The sequence below is a fragment of the Ictalurus punctatus genome, chromosome 5, assembly GCF_001660625.3.
Source record: "Ictalurus punctatus breed USDA103 chromosome 5, Coco_2.0, whole genome shotgun sequence".
Taxonomy (NCBI): Eukaryota; Metazoa; Chordata; class Actinopteri; order Siluriformes; family Ictaluridae; genus Ictalurus; species Ictalurus punctatus.
In genome coordinates, this window is record NC_030420.2 from 26,698,765 (window position 1) to 26,717,311 (window position 18,547).

Here is an 18,547-nt window from a genome sequence, read left to right on the forward strand (position 1 = left end):
GCTCTTAGCTTCAACAACAACAAAAAAAAATCACTCTGTTTTGGGGTTTTATATAAAATCGTCAAGGCTAGTGCTAGAACAATAAAAATGTTGGAGAACATTAACAACAGAGCAAACTGAAGTTATGTCTCTGACAAAGATGGCATGCTTTCTGAACATATCAGGTTTTGCAAAATTGGATGGGGATTTGAGCAGCTGGCAGGTAACTGGTGCACTGTGCAGCAAAATGAACACATATGGTGTTGGTGGAGCTGTTGTTATATATATAATCAATATATCGTGCCTTGCATAAGTATTCACCCCCGTTGAATTTATGAACAATTTGTGTTACAACCAGGAATTAAAATGGATTTAGCTGAGATTTTGATTTTGATTTGCTTAATAAGTCCAGCCTTTGCCGGTGGTTAATTCAAAACTAAAATATAAAGGTTAATTAAATAAAAAACAGCATGTGATTGGCCGATTTGATAACTGCAAAAATTAGCAGAGGTACAGGTGTTCCTATTAAAGTCAACAGTGAGTGTATTTATGTATTCATTTAATGGAATAGAATATGAAGCATGAGGTGATTTGTGTATGGTCACTGTAGTTCTTTGCAGTCCTGTTGGCAGTTACTGGGTATCAGAAAACAACTGCCTGGTGCTTAATATCATCAGAGGTCTCTCAAACCACCTGAAACCCACACTAGTTCACTTCAAGGGTTTCCCACGCAAGCAATATTTCAGTAGAAATACTCTTTTATTTATTGATTTATTTATTTATTTATTATTTTTTTAAGGTAAAGAGAAGCGGCCGATGTGTCTGTGCTTTTATTTTTAAAGATAGCTTCTCAAACACACAGGACTTGCTGAATAGTGTGAAAAGAACTAAAGCAGAATGACTCTGTGATGCTCTTGTTGTTAGTGAGACACCCAAGCTGGCATGGTGGGCTTGTTCTCCTGCCAGGAGCACTCATTAGCCTCTCTTCTTGTGTCCGCCATTTATTAGCACTAACTGTGACCCACAACTCAACGAGGCTGCAATAAAACGCTACCTTTTTTTTCCCTTTTTTTAGTCATTAGGCGCCATGATGTGCGTTTGCCCACCTGCCACACATGTATTTGGTACTTCAGCCTTTTGCAATAATGAATGGGCAGTGCGAGGCAGGAAACATATACACTGTGTGTGTGCGCGTGTGTGGTTAGGCTGCTTTCACAAGGACATTTTTGGCATCAGTTAGAAAACACATTAGTATGCATGGCTGGTTTGTTGTAGGCGTGTTTCAGACAGACTTTTCTTTTTCAGAAATATAAATGCTGTTTTATCCTCTAGCTATTATTTCTCACATTTTCAGACAAGCACCCAGTGTCGAGATGTGTATTCAAGATCTCATTCAGAATCCGAAGCAATATTTATCAATTCCGCCTACCTATAATATTCCTATAATACCTATAATATCTGTATTGCTTTATTTTAGAAAGAAGGTTTCTTTGTATTTCATCATAGCTCAAGTGCTGTTATTATGCCAGCCACACATCTGCCTCCTCAAAGTAAAATGTGTGTATTTCTGTGTATACTCTGACAGGCCCTGATTTACTGAGATCCCACATTTTGATAAATTGTCTGTGCTGTTAATGGGCATGTATGTAGTGGGTGTATTTGAGTTCTCAGCGATGGGGATCTTCTGAAAAACTTACTAATGTAACACATTGATATTAAAGTCAGTAAGTCATTAAAGTCAGTAAGTTTTATTGGTAAAGCAAAATCGGACTTTGGGATTTTGATATTCTGTCCTTGCATTGCACTTTTGAGATATTACTCAATTCTGGATAGCATCTCTCAATGTGTTTCTCTCAATACGTGATATAGTAATATGACGGCTTTGCGCCAAACGCGTGTTCTTGCCTGTTCCTGATTCTGAAAATCATCTTAGTCTTCGGTGCACATATAGTAAAAGCTGATATACAGTAGCTTGTGTCCCGACGATCTGTGGCTGGATGGCAAGCCAGCAAAGTTCATCTCTGGGTGGGAGGCGTGGCATACTCTCTCTCCCCTGCCGATCACGGCAGCACTAGCCAATCACTGGCATCTGTCAGCTTGTGTATGCAGAAGAGGGCAGATAGTGCTTATACACTTCCCTTTGTCGCAGCGTGAGCAGCCATTTGAAAAGATGCCATTGGCTGGCTTCACGTGTCACATGAACATTGCTGTCGACTGTTATATCGGCAGCCTACTGAACCTACTTGCTTACTGGGCAACTATGAATAATTTTAGTTTTTTTTTTTTTAAACACAAAATCTGCACCTCCTGAGGCACCGGGGTTACTGAATTGTCCTCTTCTTAACCACCATTTTCAGCCATAACCTTGCGCTGGCATTCTTCTCACTCAAATCATTGGCAATAGGTGTATTTCCTGACTATCAAAATGCTCTTGTGAACATTTGTTGACCAGAAGCCCTTAAACAACAGCCTCTGTGTCCATTTATAATCCCGTGTGTACAGTACATCTGACCATTTCTTCACTTCTCCTCTTCTCGCTCTGTCCTCATCTCTGACTCAGTGTCTTGCTGAGACTGTGTGCAGCTCTGCGTTGTCATCCCAGCAGCCCTCTGCCTGCCTGCTGAGAGAGTTAATGGTGCGAACAGTGAGGGGGAATGGAGAAGCCGAGATAGGCAGCAGGAGCAGGGAAAGAACATGGAGGACAGTGAGAGAGAAAAATGGAGAGCGAGAGAGAGTGAGGGGGGAAAAAAGTACTACAAATGTACTGCAATTGAAAATTTTGGAGTTCATATGGGGTGTCATTTGTTCCCCATGCTCTCACTTGCACTATTTGTGTGGATTGGATACAAGCTATAAAAATACATATTCCTGCTATAGATTGCATGTTATTGGTGGCAGCAGCAGTGAGGATAACTTCCTCCCACACAGCCAGTTGAAATACTCAGCTGTAGATTAGTCAAGACAGGGGAATGTAAAAGATGTGAGTGTGTGTGTAGGAGGCCATTTTTCGAGTTAGACCGGGTTACACGTGAGGCCTGGAGGATTTGATTCTAGCTTTCAGAGACCTCTTTGTTCCTCATTTGAGTGCTTACTCAGAAGTGAATTTACTGTTATGGGTCAGATGTCATGTGTGAGTCATGTTTAAGTGTGCCTGACTGACACCAGGTTATATAGACATCACGCATGAGACAATGCACTAAAGCCATGATATGAGACATATCCCAATACAGGCTTCATGAAAAGATAGACTATTACATTTTAATACATTTCATTTATAATGACAAATTGAATCACTGCAATATCAATACTATTGTATTGTACGAAAAGTAGGTCAGGATTTATATTATAAGCTGTATCTGCCCCCTATTATTAACCTTGTTTTGATCGCTTTTCAATGTCATAAATATATTTCATGGCAACATTTTTATTCTGAAAAGATTGTTGGGTGGTAGATTGTGCTTTAAATGATTAGGCTAAGCAACAAATTCATGTCGTTAGCACTCCTATTGCTGTCTGACATCCACCTGAAATGCAAGACTGTATCACACTTAACAATTTAACTCTACAGATGAGGAAAACAATCATGATTTCATTTGGTATTTTTCCTCATTCCACCAAAATGAACACACAATGTGCTTCTGAATCATTTTTAGATGCGAGTGTGACTTGCATGAAGCGCAGCACACAGGTGTTGATTTCAGGTGTTGACAGCTGCATCTCAAACACACAGTCAAACCAGCCATGGTAGAAACCAGAGTACATGTATATATGGTGGTTTGCAGTAAATGCCCTTTGGATGGTTACACTACGGATCTTCTGTGAATTCTGAATAGTCTGCAAACGTTGCACAGTAGTGTAATATTTCAGTATTATTATTTTTTTTCTCAAGTTCATATGGGCCAAATTTTATTGTAGAAGTGAAAGACTAGGTTTTATTTCTTCTGTATTCTGAGTCATTATAATTTCTCTGTACTGACTATTCAAAGGCAATCGTCACAAAAATTGTCCTGATAATCACTTTAACGGAATAAATGTTTCTACTAAAACAGAGATCATGAATAATAGTGTAGTAATATTAACCCAAAGTTTCTGACTGTTTGTTTGATGTCTTTTTACCAAGTGAATTTTACGAAGCAATAACACAATTTAATAATACTCTTTTTTTTTTTTACTACAGTATTTGAGATCTACCCATAATACTGTTTTCTTGTTAATTATATTTACCGTGCTTTTATATTTCTCATGAGTGATTTACATAAAATCCAAACGTTAAGTTACGCCAAATCCCAAGCTTCTTGTGTACTTTGTTAAAAAGTTTACAGGACAGTATTCAGAGTTGAGTTATGCATATGTAATATGGATTTAATACTGAAATTGTGCACATCGATAATCAGTCCTCTGATTTAACTACAGACTTAAGCACTACTTGGATGGTTGCGTGGGAGTTACAAACACAGGACAGAGTTTGACAAAAACAAAGGCACGTCTCAGTTACAAGCAATTCTGACCATGATCTTAAGTTGACCTTAACTCTCAATAGCAGATGCAGCATTTTTCATCTCTGCATAAGCTTCACACTTTCTGTCACTGTACTTCTAGTTCATCATGCAAAAGCAACCCCTCCCCCCCCCCCAAAAAAAAAACAAAAAAAAACAGAATGTGCTATCAAGTACTATTTTATAAGCTGCCAAATACTGAGGGTGGAAGCCATATTCTTAAATTAAACCAAATTTGCTGTGATACATGTGTAATTCAATTAGACTATTCATTAAGCAAAATATTGGTGATATACTATACCCCTATTAGATATTATGTTTGCGGGTTACAACAAAGAAAAATTAAATCTGCTACTACAATCCGTATTTTCTATCCTCATATTTTTTGCCCCCAAAGTCAAGAACTTTCCCAGGTTAAATATTAATGTAACATTTAAATGTTAGTCATTGAATATGGCCCATAAAGTATATTATAATGGTGATGTAGACTGTGTGTTGTGCTCTACATTCCCAGAAAAACACCAATTGATATGCAGCCCCAGTAGACACCATTACAATACACCACTGTGTGCCTTATTTTTAAATAGGCAGGTGACCGTGTCTATGCATATTTTCATGTCAAATAAGACATGGCTTTTTGTTCAAAATTTATTCACCACTCCACCACTGAACTATGGTATGTTATCAATATATATAAATATATTGACTGTAGTTGAAGCTTGAAATTGTCCTATTCTTTTAACATGTGATTTTTTTCCCTTCATTCTAAAAATAAATGCTTGATATGAAGAAAGTTATCAATTAACAAGACAATTAAGTAAATCTCTAAATATAGGATTAAGATTTTCACTTGCAGTGCAACTTTAGGAGAACTCTTTCCAATGTCATGGGTGATGTTATGCATTTGAAAATGACAAAGAAATTCAACCAAGGAACAGATAGTTCTGGATTAAAATGAATAACCGCACTGTGCTGTACCACAATATCCAGGGGGGAAAAAAAAAAAAAAAACCTTTTAATTGCTGCAGTTTCAGCTGACAGACTTTGGAGTCAGTGTTATTCTTCAGTTATTGTAGCTTATTGTCTTTTAATGAATGCTATATTTGCTATTGTTTGAACTGTCAAATATGGTTATTAGAGACAAAAATAACTATGGAAGAGTTAATGAATAAATCCTTATAACCGATGCATTTACAGTGTTGCAGTTACCATGACACCCCTAATCTTAAACTCTGTCCGCTATATCATTATACATTCATAAGCAAGCTGTAGGGATTTGATATAACAATATAATGCATGCAGAATAGTTGCATTCATTTTTCTAAGAATATACAACGATCAGCTATAACTTTAAAACTACCTGCCTTATATTCTGTAGCTCCCACTTGTGCCACCAAAATAGCTCTAACCCATCGAATCATGGACTTCAGAAGACCTCTGAAGGTGTGCTGTGGTAACTAGCACCAAGACGCTTGATTGAATTGAAATTTGGGGAATTTGGAGGCCAAGTAATACACCTTAAACTCTTTGTCATGTTCCTCAAAGCATTCTTGAACAATTTTTGCAGTGTGGTAGGGCGCATTATCCTGCTGAAAAAGGCCACTGCCATTAGGATATACCTTTGTCGTTAAGGGGCATACTTTGTATGCAACAATGTTTAGGTAGGTGGTACGTGTCAAAGTAACATCCACTTGAATGCCAGAACCCGAGGTTTTCCAGCAGAACTTTATTCCATTGCTCCATGGTCCAGTTCTGATACTCATAGTGTACTCATAGTAAGTGCTTTCGGCAGTGGACAGGGGTTAGTGTGGGACATGCAGATACATATGACCTTACGCAGCAAGCTGTGATGCACTGTGTGTTCTGACACCTTTCTATCATAGCCAGAATTAACTTTTTCAGCAATTTGTACTACAGTAGCTCTTCTGTGTGATCGGACCAGATGGGCTAGCCTTCTCTCCCGATTCGCGTCAGTGAGCCTTGGGCGCCATGACCCTGTCACCGGTCGTCCTTCCTTGGACCACTTTTAGTAGGTACTAATCACTCCATACTGGGAACACCCCACAAGACCTGCCATTTTGGAGATGCTCAGTCCCAGTTGTGTAGCCATCACATTTGACTTGTTAAATTGCTCAGATCCTTACACTTGCCCATTTTCCCTGTTTCCAACACATCTACTTCCAGAACTAACTGTTCACTTACTGCCTAATATATCCCACCTCTTGACAGGTGCCACTGTAGTGAGATAATAAATGTCATTCACGTCACCTATCAGTGATTTTAATGTTATGACTGATCAGTGTATTGATCTTCTGTGATACTGTATATATGTATATTAATTTCTTCACTATATCCTCTCATCTAACTGTTTCGTGTGTGTTTGTGTTTCAGGTCCTCCTGGGCTGCAGTTGCAGTACTGTGTCGATCCTGCCTTCCTAAAGCCTGGTGAGCGTATATGGTTCCTCCGCTACCTGGCACTGCACACCCTGCACATAGACGTGTGGGACAGCGACTCATTACTGCTCATCGGATCTGCCGCCGTTCAGCTGAAGGTTTACCACTTACACACCTGAGACACACTAAATCACTGTTTCGAATTACACTAATACAGCTTTAACCATGTTCACATTAGTGAGCGACAGGTGGTCTGTCATTTCCTCTGAGGGTGCATGACTCAGCGCTCCTTTTCCGACATCATTTACATTTATTCATTTGGAAGGTGCTTTTATTCAAAGTGACATACAAGTGAGTTACAATCAAGCATGGAGCTGAACAAATGAGTGGACCTAAGGGCTAGAGTAACAGTGATATGTTTCAAATTAATTTTAGCATAAAATATGGCTGCATGAGACAAACTTGTACTGACAACTTCCTCAAACTTTTTGAAAAACCATGGATGTTACAGGCTCTCTGAAGCACCTCTGATGAAGCCTTAACCAGGTGTAACAAAACTACAAAAATGGATTTCTATATATAATATTTCTATAATACCTACACAGTGTCACCTCAGTTACTCTTCTGACAGTTAATTATACCACAACATTGCTGAATTCTTAAATCTGATTTATCAAAAGGTGTTGATTAATGCCGCATAACAAACACAAGCTTATATTAATATGTTTGTTCTAATATAATACTGTTTTTATATTTTTATAGTACAACAAGTCAGGTGCCTTTTATTGTCATTTCAACCATATACAGCTGGTACAGTACACAGTGAAACAAACAACGTTCCTCCAGGGCCATGGTGCTACATAAAACAACACACTAACCACATGAGACGACACAGAACTAAATAAGACCTACACAATCTACATAAAGGGCACATGCAAATGTGTGCAATAACACAAGACTACTAAACAGTAACTACTAAAACAGGACAATAGGGACAGTAAGTGACAGTGTAGTGCTGAGAAGTACACAGTTCTAGTGTGAAAGTGTCAGATATAACAGGTAATGCAAAAAGAATAACAATATAATAAAACATGTGGTGAATATAAGCATAACATAGTATGACATAGTATTCAGCAGATTAGCTTATATCATATGTGGACCTAACAGTTACTGTGGTACCAGGCAGGTAAACATTATAATAGTAACAAGATATAAAACATTAACCATAATATTTTTATGAGTACAGTAGCAGCAAAAGTACAGGTAGTCAGTACAGCAATGTGTAAAACATTGTTAAGGGAGTGGGATGGTGTTCAGTTCAGTGTGTGTGTGACAGTCAGTCTCTGAGTATCAATGGCTTGAGGGACGAAACTGTTACACGGTCTGACCATGAGGGCCCGAATGCTTCTGTACCTTTTTCTGGATGCCAAGAGTTTGTGTGAGGGGTGTGTGAGGTCATCCACAATGCTGGTGGCTTTCCAGATGCAGAGTGTGTTGTAAATGTCTATGATTTAAGGAAGAGAGAACCAGATGATCTTCTCAGCTGTCCTCAATATCCTCTCCAGGGTCTTTCAATCCGATACGGTGCAATTTCCGAACCAGACTGCAATGCAGCTGCTCGGGATGCTCTCAATGGATCCTCTGTAGAACATGGTGGGGATGAGGGGTGAGCGATGGGTTCTTTCCAGCCTTCGCAGAAAGTAGAGAGGCCTCTGGGCTTTCTTACTTATGGAGCCAGTGCTGAGGGACCAGGTGAGGTTCTCTACCAGATGAACACCAAGGAATTTGGTGCTCTTGACAATCTCCATGGAGGAGCCGTCGATGTTCAGCGGAGAGTGGTTGCTCTGTGCTCTCCTGAAATCAGCAACCATCTCTTTTGTTTTATCCACATTCAGAGACAGGTTGTTGGCTCTGCACCAGTCCGTTAGATGCTACACCTCCTCTCTGTATGCAGACTCGTCGTTCTTGTGGATGAGACCCACCACAGTCCTGTCATCAGTGAACTTGATGATGTGATTGGAGCTGTGCATTGCTACACAGTCATGAGTCAGCAGTGTGAACAGCAGTGGACTGAGCACACAGCCCTTGGGGGTCCCCATGCTCAGTGTGGTGGTACTGGAGATGCTGTTTCCAATTCGGATTGACTGAGATGTCCTAGTCAGCAAGTCCATAATCCAGTTGCAGAGGGAGGTGCCAGCAGGTTCAGCTTTCCAATCAGGTGCTGAGGAATGATTGTGTTGAACGCTGAACTGAAGTCTATGAACAGCATTTGAACATAGGTGTCCTTTTTGTCCAAGTGGGTGAGAGCCAGATGTAGGGTGGTAGCGGTGGCACCATCTGGTGAGCGGTTGGGACAATATGCAAACTGCAGGGTCTTGATGTGCCTCATGTTAGCCTCTCGAAGCACTTCATGATGCTGGGTGTGAGTGCAACGGGACGGTAGTCATTGAGGCAGGATACTGAAGACTTCTTCGGCATGGGGAAAATGGTGGTGGCCTTGAAGTACGTTGGAACATCGGTGCTGCTCAGGAAGATGTTGAAGATGTCAGTGAGAACATCTGCCAGCTGGTCTGCACAAACTCTGAGCACTCTGCCAGGAATGTTGTCTGGTCCAGCAGCTTTCTGTGGGTTGACTATACATAGAGTTTTCCTCAAGTCAGCTGTGGTTAGACACAACACCTGGTCGTTGGGAGGAGGGGTGGTCTTCCTTGCAGTCACATCATTTTGTGCCTAAAACCGAGCGCAGAAGTTGTTCGGTGCATCTGGAAGGGAGGCATCACTGTCACAGGTGGGTGATGTTGTCCTGTAGTTGCTGATGGCCTGAATGCCATTCCACGTGCACTGTTTGTCGCTGCTATCAGTGAAGTGACTGTGGATTTTCTGGGCGTGCGTGCACTTTGCATGCCTTGTCACCTGCCCTGAAGGTGGAGTCTTTGGTCCTCTGCAGCGCACGCACCTCTGCAGTCATCCACGGCTTCTGGTGGGAGTGTGTGATAATGGTCTTGGAGACAGTGATGTCATCAATGCACTTGCTGATGTAGCCTGTCACTGATGCCATGTATTACTCCAAGATCCAAGATGGTGGAGTTGCTGTCGGTTGCAGCCTCCCTGAACATGTGCCAGTCAGTGTGCTCAAAACAGTCCTGAAGAGCAGAGATGGCTCTTGCTGGCCAGGTTTTCACCTGCTTCAAAACCATTTTGGAGCATCTGACGAGTGGTCTGTATGCTGGGATTAGCATAACAGAGATGTGGCCTGAGTAGCCTAGGTGGGGCAAGGATGTTTGTGTAGACAAGAAAGATCCAGTGTGTTTGCCCCTGGAATTTAGGGAGCACTGATTTGAGATCCACATGGTTGAAATCTCTGGCGATGATGAACGGTCCATTGGGGTTTGTGTTCTGCAGTTCGCTAATAGCCCCATACAGTTCACAGAGCGACTCCACAGAGCATTAGCGCTGGGGGGAACGTCCTTAAGTCAAATAATAAACAATTATTAGACTGTTATACATGTGTTGTTAAATGTGTTCTTTTACAAAGTTAAATCATTGGTGTATCAGTATTTTTTTGCCATGTAATGTGAGCATGGTTTTAGATGCCACTCCAGTCACCAAAATTTACCCAAGACTTGTTGTCTCCAATTGTGTCTCATGGCACATCACTAAAAGCTGAGTCTAACACTAGGCTAACCTAGTGTCTAAGAGAGACTACCATCCATTCCCATCCTGATTTGACTGCAACTGGGTGTTAAACTGTCCAGAACACCCCCTTCTTCCCAGTCCCTCAGTGCTATGAATGTTTTATACCTGACCTTTGTTGAGGTGAGCAGGGACAGCAAACTGCTGCAGAATTAATGAGATATGGATTTGAGTGCTCTGGATAATGGATTTAAACAGCTCTCTTAGGTAACACTCCCAGACTTTTAGTCCATGACTACTCTGCTTGGCTGCGTGCCCAGTGCTGGCATCCTGTTCAGTAGGCACATGTTAAACAGCAGATGCTGAATACCACAACAAAAGTAAAACACATGCAGGGACCTCTGTATCAACGTCATCAAAATGACAGCACCGAACAGAAACGGTGACCTTTTCAGGAAACACACAGGGGCAGATCAGACTTCTGATAAGCCTTTAGCCTCTTGTCATCAGATTGTGGCATTTGTCACCCAGCTGTGGACTACATGCTTGTTGCAATTGCACTTGTCTTGGTTTGTTTGTCTGGTGTGTGTCAAGTGTCTAGTCAACAGCTAGGTTAGACACAAAGATTGTTGGAAGAATCCTTCAAAAAACATATTCTGATTCTTTAGGGGGGGGGGGGGGGGGATTCTGATTGTTTTAATTACTTAAAATTACATGTAATGTGAATATAAACATTGTAAGCACTCCAACCAAGCTCTACATGTTCTCATTTAGTACCCAGAACTGAACAGTCTGTGCAAGAGGATCTTCTCAATTGCAAAAAAGCAGTGCATGTAGAACCTGGATCCAATTCTATCAAACATTTCTTCGGGCATGATTGTCAAATGTTCAGTGATCTACACTCCTGGGCAACAAAAATAGGCCAAGCCTAAAATGGTCTTAACAACAAATTGGCAAGAATTAAACAAATGCACTCCTGAGACCTCTGCCAACATTTGCTCGTTTACTTTGGCTGCAGTGAACTGTTTGGGGGAAAAGCTAGAAACAGGGAAATTCACTTCTATACTCATTCTGTATGAAATGGTAAAATCATGATAATGGTTAAAATGTTTGATGTAAAATTTAAACTAACACATGTCTGGGTGTGTGAAATTCAAATAAAGTAAAAATAAAATAAAATAAAAAGCTGTCCGCAGGTTTACCCACAAAGCTTAAACACTTCACGAAATCAAAGGGAAAAGCTGTCCCAAACTAGGTTACTTTATCTATTTGCTTAATTCTTGCTAATTTCCTGACCAATGATTTGTTGTTAAGACCATTAAAAGCTTAATATTTTTGCCATTTTGGGATTGGCCCATTTTAGTTTCTTTTTTTGCCCAGAAATGTAGTCTGAAGGCATGTCAGGAAGCAGCTGAATTAAGAAATGTCCAGCAGTGAAAATCAGGATATGAGAACATTAAGTGGATGAATTCTGAAGTATATGTTGTAATCATGATTAAGCACTTAAAATCCCAGGGGTGGGGAAATCATTGACTAGCTCACTGGGCAACTCAAAGCTTCATTGTGCAACCCAGTCCAATGCTGTTCCTACCAAGAAGTCCAATTAACTAGACTAAAAGGTGACTAAAGTAATTTCATGCAAAAGTATGATGAGGTAATTATGTGCATTAATAAAGACCTGGGAGGATGTGACTTTATGCACCTTCAGTCTTTATACTCTCCTGGTAATGTCTCAGCATGGCATGGTAGTGCAGCAGGTAGCATTGCTGCCTCACAGGGCTTCTCTTGCTCTGGTTAATGTCTTTACATGTTCTCCCTAGGCTACCAATTTTCCCATCCCTGCTGCACAATCATTTGAGTTATTGGTACAATTGGGCAAGAATTAGCATGATAATCTGCTCAATTAGCATTTGACTTTACGGTATCTTCAGGTGAGCTTTACTTGGCTGAAAGGATAATTTAGTAACCCTGTGAGAAACCACAAGACACTTTACTGCGTATTTGCCCACAAGGAGAAAAAAATCTGGCAGCGAGGGAAAATTAGAGAATTTTAAAAACCTTCTCCCTCTTGTATGAGGAGAGATTTTGGGTGATTTATTTTATTCAGAGCAAGTCTAATTTCTTCACAATATGCCACACTGTATAGAATCTGCCCTTTCTCTTGTCCATATGAGACATATGTCTTCATGGACCTCGTTTTGTGCGCTGGGGCATTGTCATGATGGAACCGGTTTGGGCCTCTTAGTTGCCGCTGAAGGAAAATGTTAATGTTACAGCATATAACGACATTTTAGACAATTCTTAGCATCCAACTTTGTGGTAAATGTTTGGGGAGGGCTAATATATGGATGTGATTGTCAGGTGTTCACAAACTTTTGACCATATAGTGTAGCTACAGTACAATTTGTAAATCACCTCCAGCTTTTTTTTCCTCTTATTGTTTGTCAATCCAAATATCCAGAGCACATCGGGTTTCTGCAATACTACTGTACAGCTCTGTCCTTTGGCTCAGTTTGCACATCACAGCTCAGGTTTGCAGCTCACATCTACAAAAAATACATTCTCACAGTCAGGTCAATTTATGGTCGAATTGCTTTCTCACCCGAATCGAACACCGAAAGCATTTGCTTGGAACCGTGCCAAGATACTCTTTTGTGTCAGTCTCAGAAACGGTGTTCTGGTGCGATTGTTGTGATCTTATCTGCCTAAACGAACCACACCGCGGGGGGGTGGGCTGGGGGGGGGGGGGGGGGGGGGGGGGCACACCAGGATTGGATTCAACCTGACTAAACACTGCAATTGTAAAAGCACTCTAAATCAGCAAAATTGTCTTTTGCATTTAATGAAGTAATGAACCAACTCCCAACCATAATTATGTTAATGCCTTCAACTGGCACTTCATTTAGCATCTGTCAGTATACTGTAAAGGTACAATGCTGAAGTGTGCTTAATTCTATACAGTCACACTATCCACACTTATTGATTATTCCAGCGCTTCACAGGTCTAGACTGTCTTAATTAGGCTGTGGATAAGAAGCCAGACAGTGTTTTCTCTCTCTCTCTCTCTCTCTCTCTCTCTCTCTCACACACACACACTCTCTCTCTGGCCATGCATGGCCAGCGTACAGACCTCTCTTCCCACTGGGAGTTTTTTTTCCAGATGGCTGGTCTGCTATTCAGCCATACTTCCCTGAAATGCTTAATGAATATAGTCCCTGGTTGTGCGTTGTGCCTTTATCAGTAATAATCATCTTTATAAAATTTTAGTGCTACATAAAATATTACAAACGCAAAACACAAAGGTAATATAAAAACTAGTGAAGTGTCCGATAAGCTGTAAAATGCCATTTAAAAAAAAAGATGCAAAACAAATATTTGTGTGCATGTATTAGATAGAATCAGTGAAGGAGTAAATTATAAAAGATAAAAATTAAATTAAAAAGTAGTTGAATGCATTAGTTAAACCAGTGAGGGGAAGAAAAATCTGAAAATATGCTGACTTGTGTGTTCTGTGTGTGTGCAGCATCTGTTGCGTCAGGGTCGAGCCGCTGTACAGGTGATTCATGAGCTGGAGGTCATTAGCACTGAGTATCTGCAGGATGCCAGTCTGGCAAGAGAGCATGCAGGTGGGCAGAGGGCCATCCATGCCATGAGTGTCTATACCATTGTCAAAGGCAGGCTGCATATCCGACTCGGCAACATCGGTAAGCTATGTGCTTTCGGTTTGGTCTTTCCATATGTGCTTTATGCTATTACTCTATATTCTTTTATTTTCATAACAGTACAATGGTGACATTTTTTTCAGCTGATATAGGTACATGTACAGTCCCTTCCCGAAAGTATTGGAATGCCAAGGTCAATATTTTTGTTTTTGCTATAGACTGACATTTGGGTTTGAGATCAAAATATAAATACAGTTACATTTATATAGCGCTTTTCTAGACACTCAAAGCGCTTTACATAGTATGGGGGGGTGGGGAATCTCTTCAACCACCACTTGTGTGTAGCATCCACCTGGATGACGTGACGGCAGCCATAGTGCGTCAGAACGCCCACCATACACCAGATATTAGTGGAGAGGAGAGTGATGTAGCCAATTAAGGGATGGGGATTATTAGGGGGCCAATGGGGGAATTTCACCAGGACACCTGGGTATACCGCTACTCTTTTACCATAAGTGTCCTGGGATTTTTAAGGACCACAGAGCGTCAGGACCTCGTTTTAACGTCTCATCCAAAAGACAGTGCTGTTTTTACAGTGTAGTGTCCTTGTCACTATACTGGGGCATTAGGCCCCACATAGACCACATGGTGAGCGCCCCACCCCCTGCTGACCTCACTAATACCACTTCCAGCAGCAACCTTAGTTTTCCCCAGGAGGTCTCCCATCCAGGTACTGGCCAGGCTCAACCTGGCTTAGCTTCAGTGCGAAACCAGGCATGGACTGCAGAGAGATATGGCTCTGGCATAGCTGAATACGAGATCAGAATTAGATAGATCAGAATTTCAGTTTTCATTTCCTGATATTTACATCTAGATGTGTTAAACAACTTAGAACATGCCACTTTTTGTTTGAACCCACCCATTTTTCAAGTGTTCAAAAATACTGGAGCATGTGACTGATGGGTGTTTCTTGTTGCCCGGGTGTGCGCAGTTAGATTAATTGTTTAAACAAGTAATAGCTTTGGATATCTACTGTTGGATTTTGACTCTGAAGGCTGCATTTTTTGTTTAAATGGATAAAGCAACATGAAGACCTGAAAGCTGTCTATGGGTGAAAAGCATTTTGAAGCTGAGAAAATAAGGAAAATGTTCAGAGCCATTACACAAGCATCGGGCATAGCCAATACAACAATTTGGAATGTCCTGAAAAAGAAAGAAACCACTGGTGTACTAACAACCAGACATAGAACTTCTACAGACTTTCAACCATCTCCTTACTCCTACATACACTTTTGGCCAATATCACCCGCTCCTACAAATTCTCTAGACCAATTTTGCAACCTTCCGCAGTCATTGTTTCTGTCCCCTTTGTTGGTTCCAAAATAAACCAAACTATTAATTCAAACCACAGTGACCCTGATCAGGATAAAGCAGTTACTGAAGATGAATGTCTGAATGTAGTAAATGCATCATACACCACCACAAGAGTAAAGTGTCACATCAAGTGTGCAATCATGCTAATGAGCCTGGCCGTTCTTTACTCTACAAGCTTCCCTATCTGTGACTTCTTTTGTTGGGTCCCTTGGGATGTCAGTTCTGATGTACACCTCTGGTGCCATTGGTGCTGTCTGGGTATCAACTAGTTGTGAGCTGTGATTATTCCGAGACTAGGAATTGCCTATGTTGTCATGACATCCTCTTTTATCTGGTGAATTCGTAAACTGTGACAATGAAGTTTATTGAGTCTTAATGGATTTTTGATTGTATATAAACTGAGATGAGTTTATTAGTTTATTTTTGAAAGTCTCATGTCTCTCACAATACATTGAGCAGTTCCAGTTTTTATTGCTGTGATTATAGAGACCGATAGCTGATTACTAAATCATACAATCAATTCAGGCAAAGTATACTTCACCCTAGGCAAGCTCCATAAAGCCGTATAGATATGCATTAGAATATTTCTGCTGATTAGTATGGATAAGTTATGTTTGCTGTCACTAATTTAGAGAAAAGGTGCATGTGCAGGATGTCTTGGTATAAAAGACTCAAATTATCACTAGAATCACAGGGTGACATTTATCAGTGTAGCTCTTTTTGTAGGTACGCTCCACAGCATTTATTTTTATAGCTCACTAAAGGCAAGTCACAGCTCTTTCCAGCCACAATCAATTAATTCATCCAAGACTCTTGAATAAAGAGCTCAGGCCTCTTTATCCAGGATTAGTGCTTTTGTCTGCAGTATTTGTTTCTTAATGAGAAATGGTCATTAGTCTGTTTGAGAACTCGATTTGGAATTTATCAGCTCAAAGAGTGAAAGCGATTTTTATCAGGCACGTCCCAGACTCCGTGAGGTTAAAGCTAAGGTAATTACCGGACAAATAATAAAGAATGACAAGTAAAAGAAAGCAGTAGGTCAGTTGTTCGCATATTTGTGGGCCTCTATCTGATTGCCATGTATTAATGCATCAATCAGAGTCCTGATTATTTTGAGTTAGGTTTTGATTGGGTGAAATGATATGAGGCTCTTCTGCTGGGTGATGCTCTTTGGCAAATGGGAAAACCCTTCATATGAAATAAAATTGTGACGTTTTCTAGTAGATATTGTTGTGTAGTACAGGTTTCCTGAATTGAAATATGTTTCTCTTTTGCACGTTTCTTTTTTTTTTGCCCCACAAGTCAAGTTTTCAAGTCACCCACAAAAGGGACATCACATTTAAAGATTTTACTTTAGATACATGGTATCTGATTGCAAAGCAAGTTAATTAGGTTCATTTCAATTTCGCTGTGGCACCTAACTCTCCAACAACTTGATCAAATTGTGACAGTGACTGTATGAGCCAATACATAGCGAGGTTTTAGACATCTTTAGACAGACTGTTTTTAACAGCATGTTTGTTAAACTGGCACCTTACACAATATCTTTGCAGGAATATTGCCAAGGCAAGATTTAAAAAAAAATAAAAAATAAAAATTCCCACAAATTTCTGGTGCAATATTAATAGTTGCCTACAGTACGTGCGTCAAAATACATTAGGTAGAAAAATACATTTTTGCCAAAACGTGTTTTTTTTTTTTTTTTTTTTTGTTTTTTGGCTGTTAGATTTCAGCTACACTGACAGCCAATGGGTTTTCCAGATGACCACACAAATATACCTTTTTATTGCTTTTACTTTGGATCAGATGGCTAATGGACCATTCTCTTTGGCAATAACTTCAAGTTCTGTCTCCATGCTAAAACCACATACTGGCGTTTATGAAAACGAAACGTAGAAAAGCCTAATCGAATCTTCTTTCATTAATTTTAGCTCAAAGCAAACAGACAAGCTGATAATTAAAACAACTTCAAATCCTCAGGATGAATTAATTAAAGTATAATGGAGTAAACAAAATGCATCGTGGATGGATTTCGAGAGTTGAGCAGTTTAATGAGCCATCGCTGTAGCAACCGGCTGTTTCACCTGCGTTCAGCAGACTGTTCTTTCCAGCTTTGAGAAGATGAACGGAGGCAGATGGAGCGAATGAAGATTAGGATTTCGTTCTTCTGCCCGCCTCTGGCTCCTCCACCACTCGGCTGCAAAAGCATGATAAGCATGGCAGACTCTAAGCTGAGAGAGTTGAGGGAGAAATAGCAATAGAGTGAGATTGAGCTTGAAGGAAAGCTTGATGTATAAAATTGTCTTTGTGCACTAATTTTTCCTTCAATGTGCCCTAGTTCTGTTTCGATGGGGAAAATTAGAGTACAATAGCATGCATTTGAAGAGAGGAAGATGCGAGAAGATGTCTTTACAAAAAAAAAAAAGCAATGCAGTTTTATTTGCAAGATAAAGCATGTTGCTTCTAATGGAACCTGGCTATTCTCTGCACTTTTGATAATGTAGTAAAAATGTAAACATCAGCATATTTGGTTTTTAGAAAACTATTTTGGGGTTGGGTTCAGGTTTAGATAACTTTCCTTGTTTCCATTTAGAATGCTAAAGCATAAATTCTCTGAGGTGGTATCACCAGGCATACACCTTTCTGTACCTTTATTTCTTAGAAATGTGAATATGGTGTACCTTTTAATTTTTTCTCTTTAGAAAATTATGGTCCAATTATGTATCTTAAATCTTTTTAAAGGTACACTGTATCCACATTTCCAGATGAATGATACTCATTAAAGGTACCGATAAAGATAAAGGTCCTGCCACGGCAACAAGGAAAGAAGGTGTCTGTGTTTAGGACCCTTTTTTGTAAATCGGTGTCATTGGGGTACAATGTTTTGTTACAACTAATACAAGTGTGTGATACAGTGAGCAAAAGTTCATACCAGGGGTTCAGTCCTAATGCTAAGAATTATTTGTATTGCTTTGTATTTGCTAGATGCATGAATAATAGCCTTCTAGC

At 40.2% G+C, this 18,547-nt stretch overlaps 1 protein-coding gene across 2 annotated transcripts in view; it reads left to right on the top strand.

The window, feature by feature from the left end:
• Window positions 1–18,547, top strand: part of nphp4 (nephronophthisis 4) — a 210,204-nt gene that overhangs the window by 153,668 nt on the left and 37,989 nt on the right. For both annotated transcript variants that reach the window (XM_017468908.3, XM_017468909.3), the window contains exons 16-17: window positions 6,867–7,027; window positions 14,026–14,206. In XM_017468908.3, the coding sequence (XP_017324397.1) occupies window positions 6,867–7,027; window positions 14,026–14,206 (342 nt within the window). The remainder of the gene's footprint in view (window positions 1–6,866; window positions 7,028–14,025; window positions 14,207–18,547) is intronic.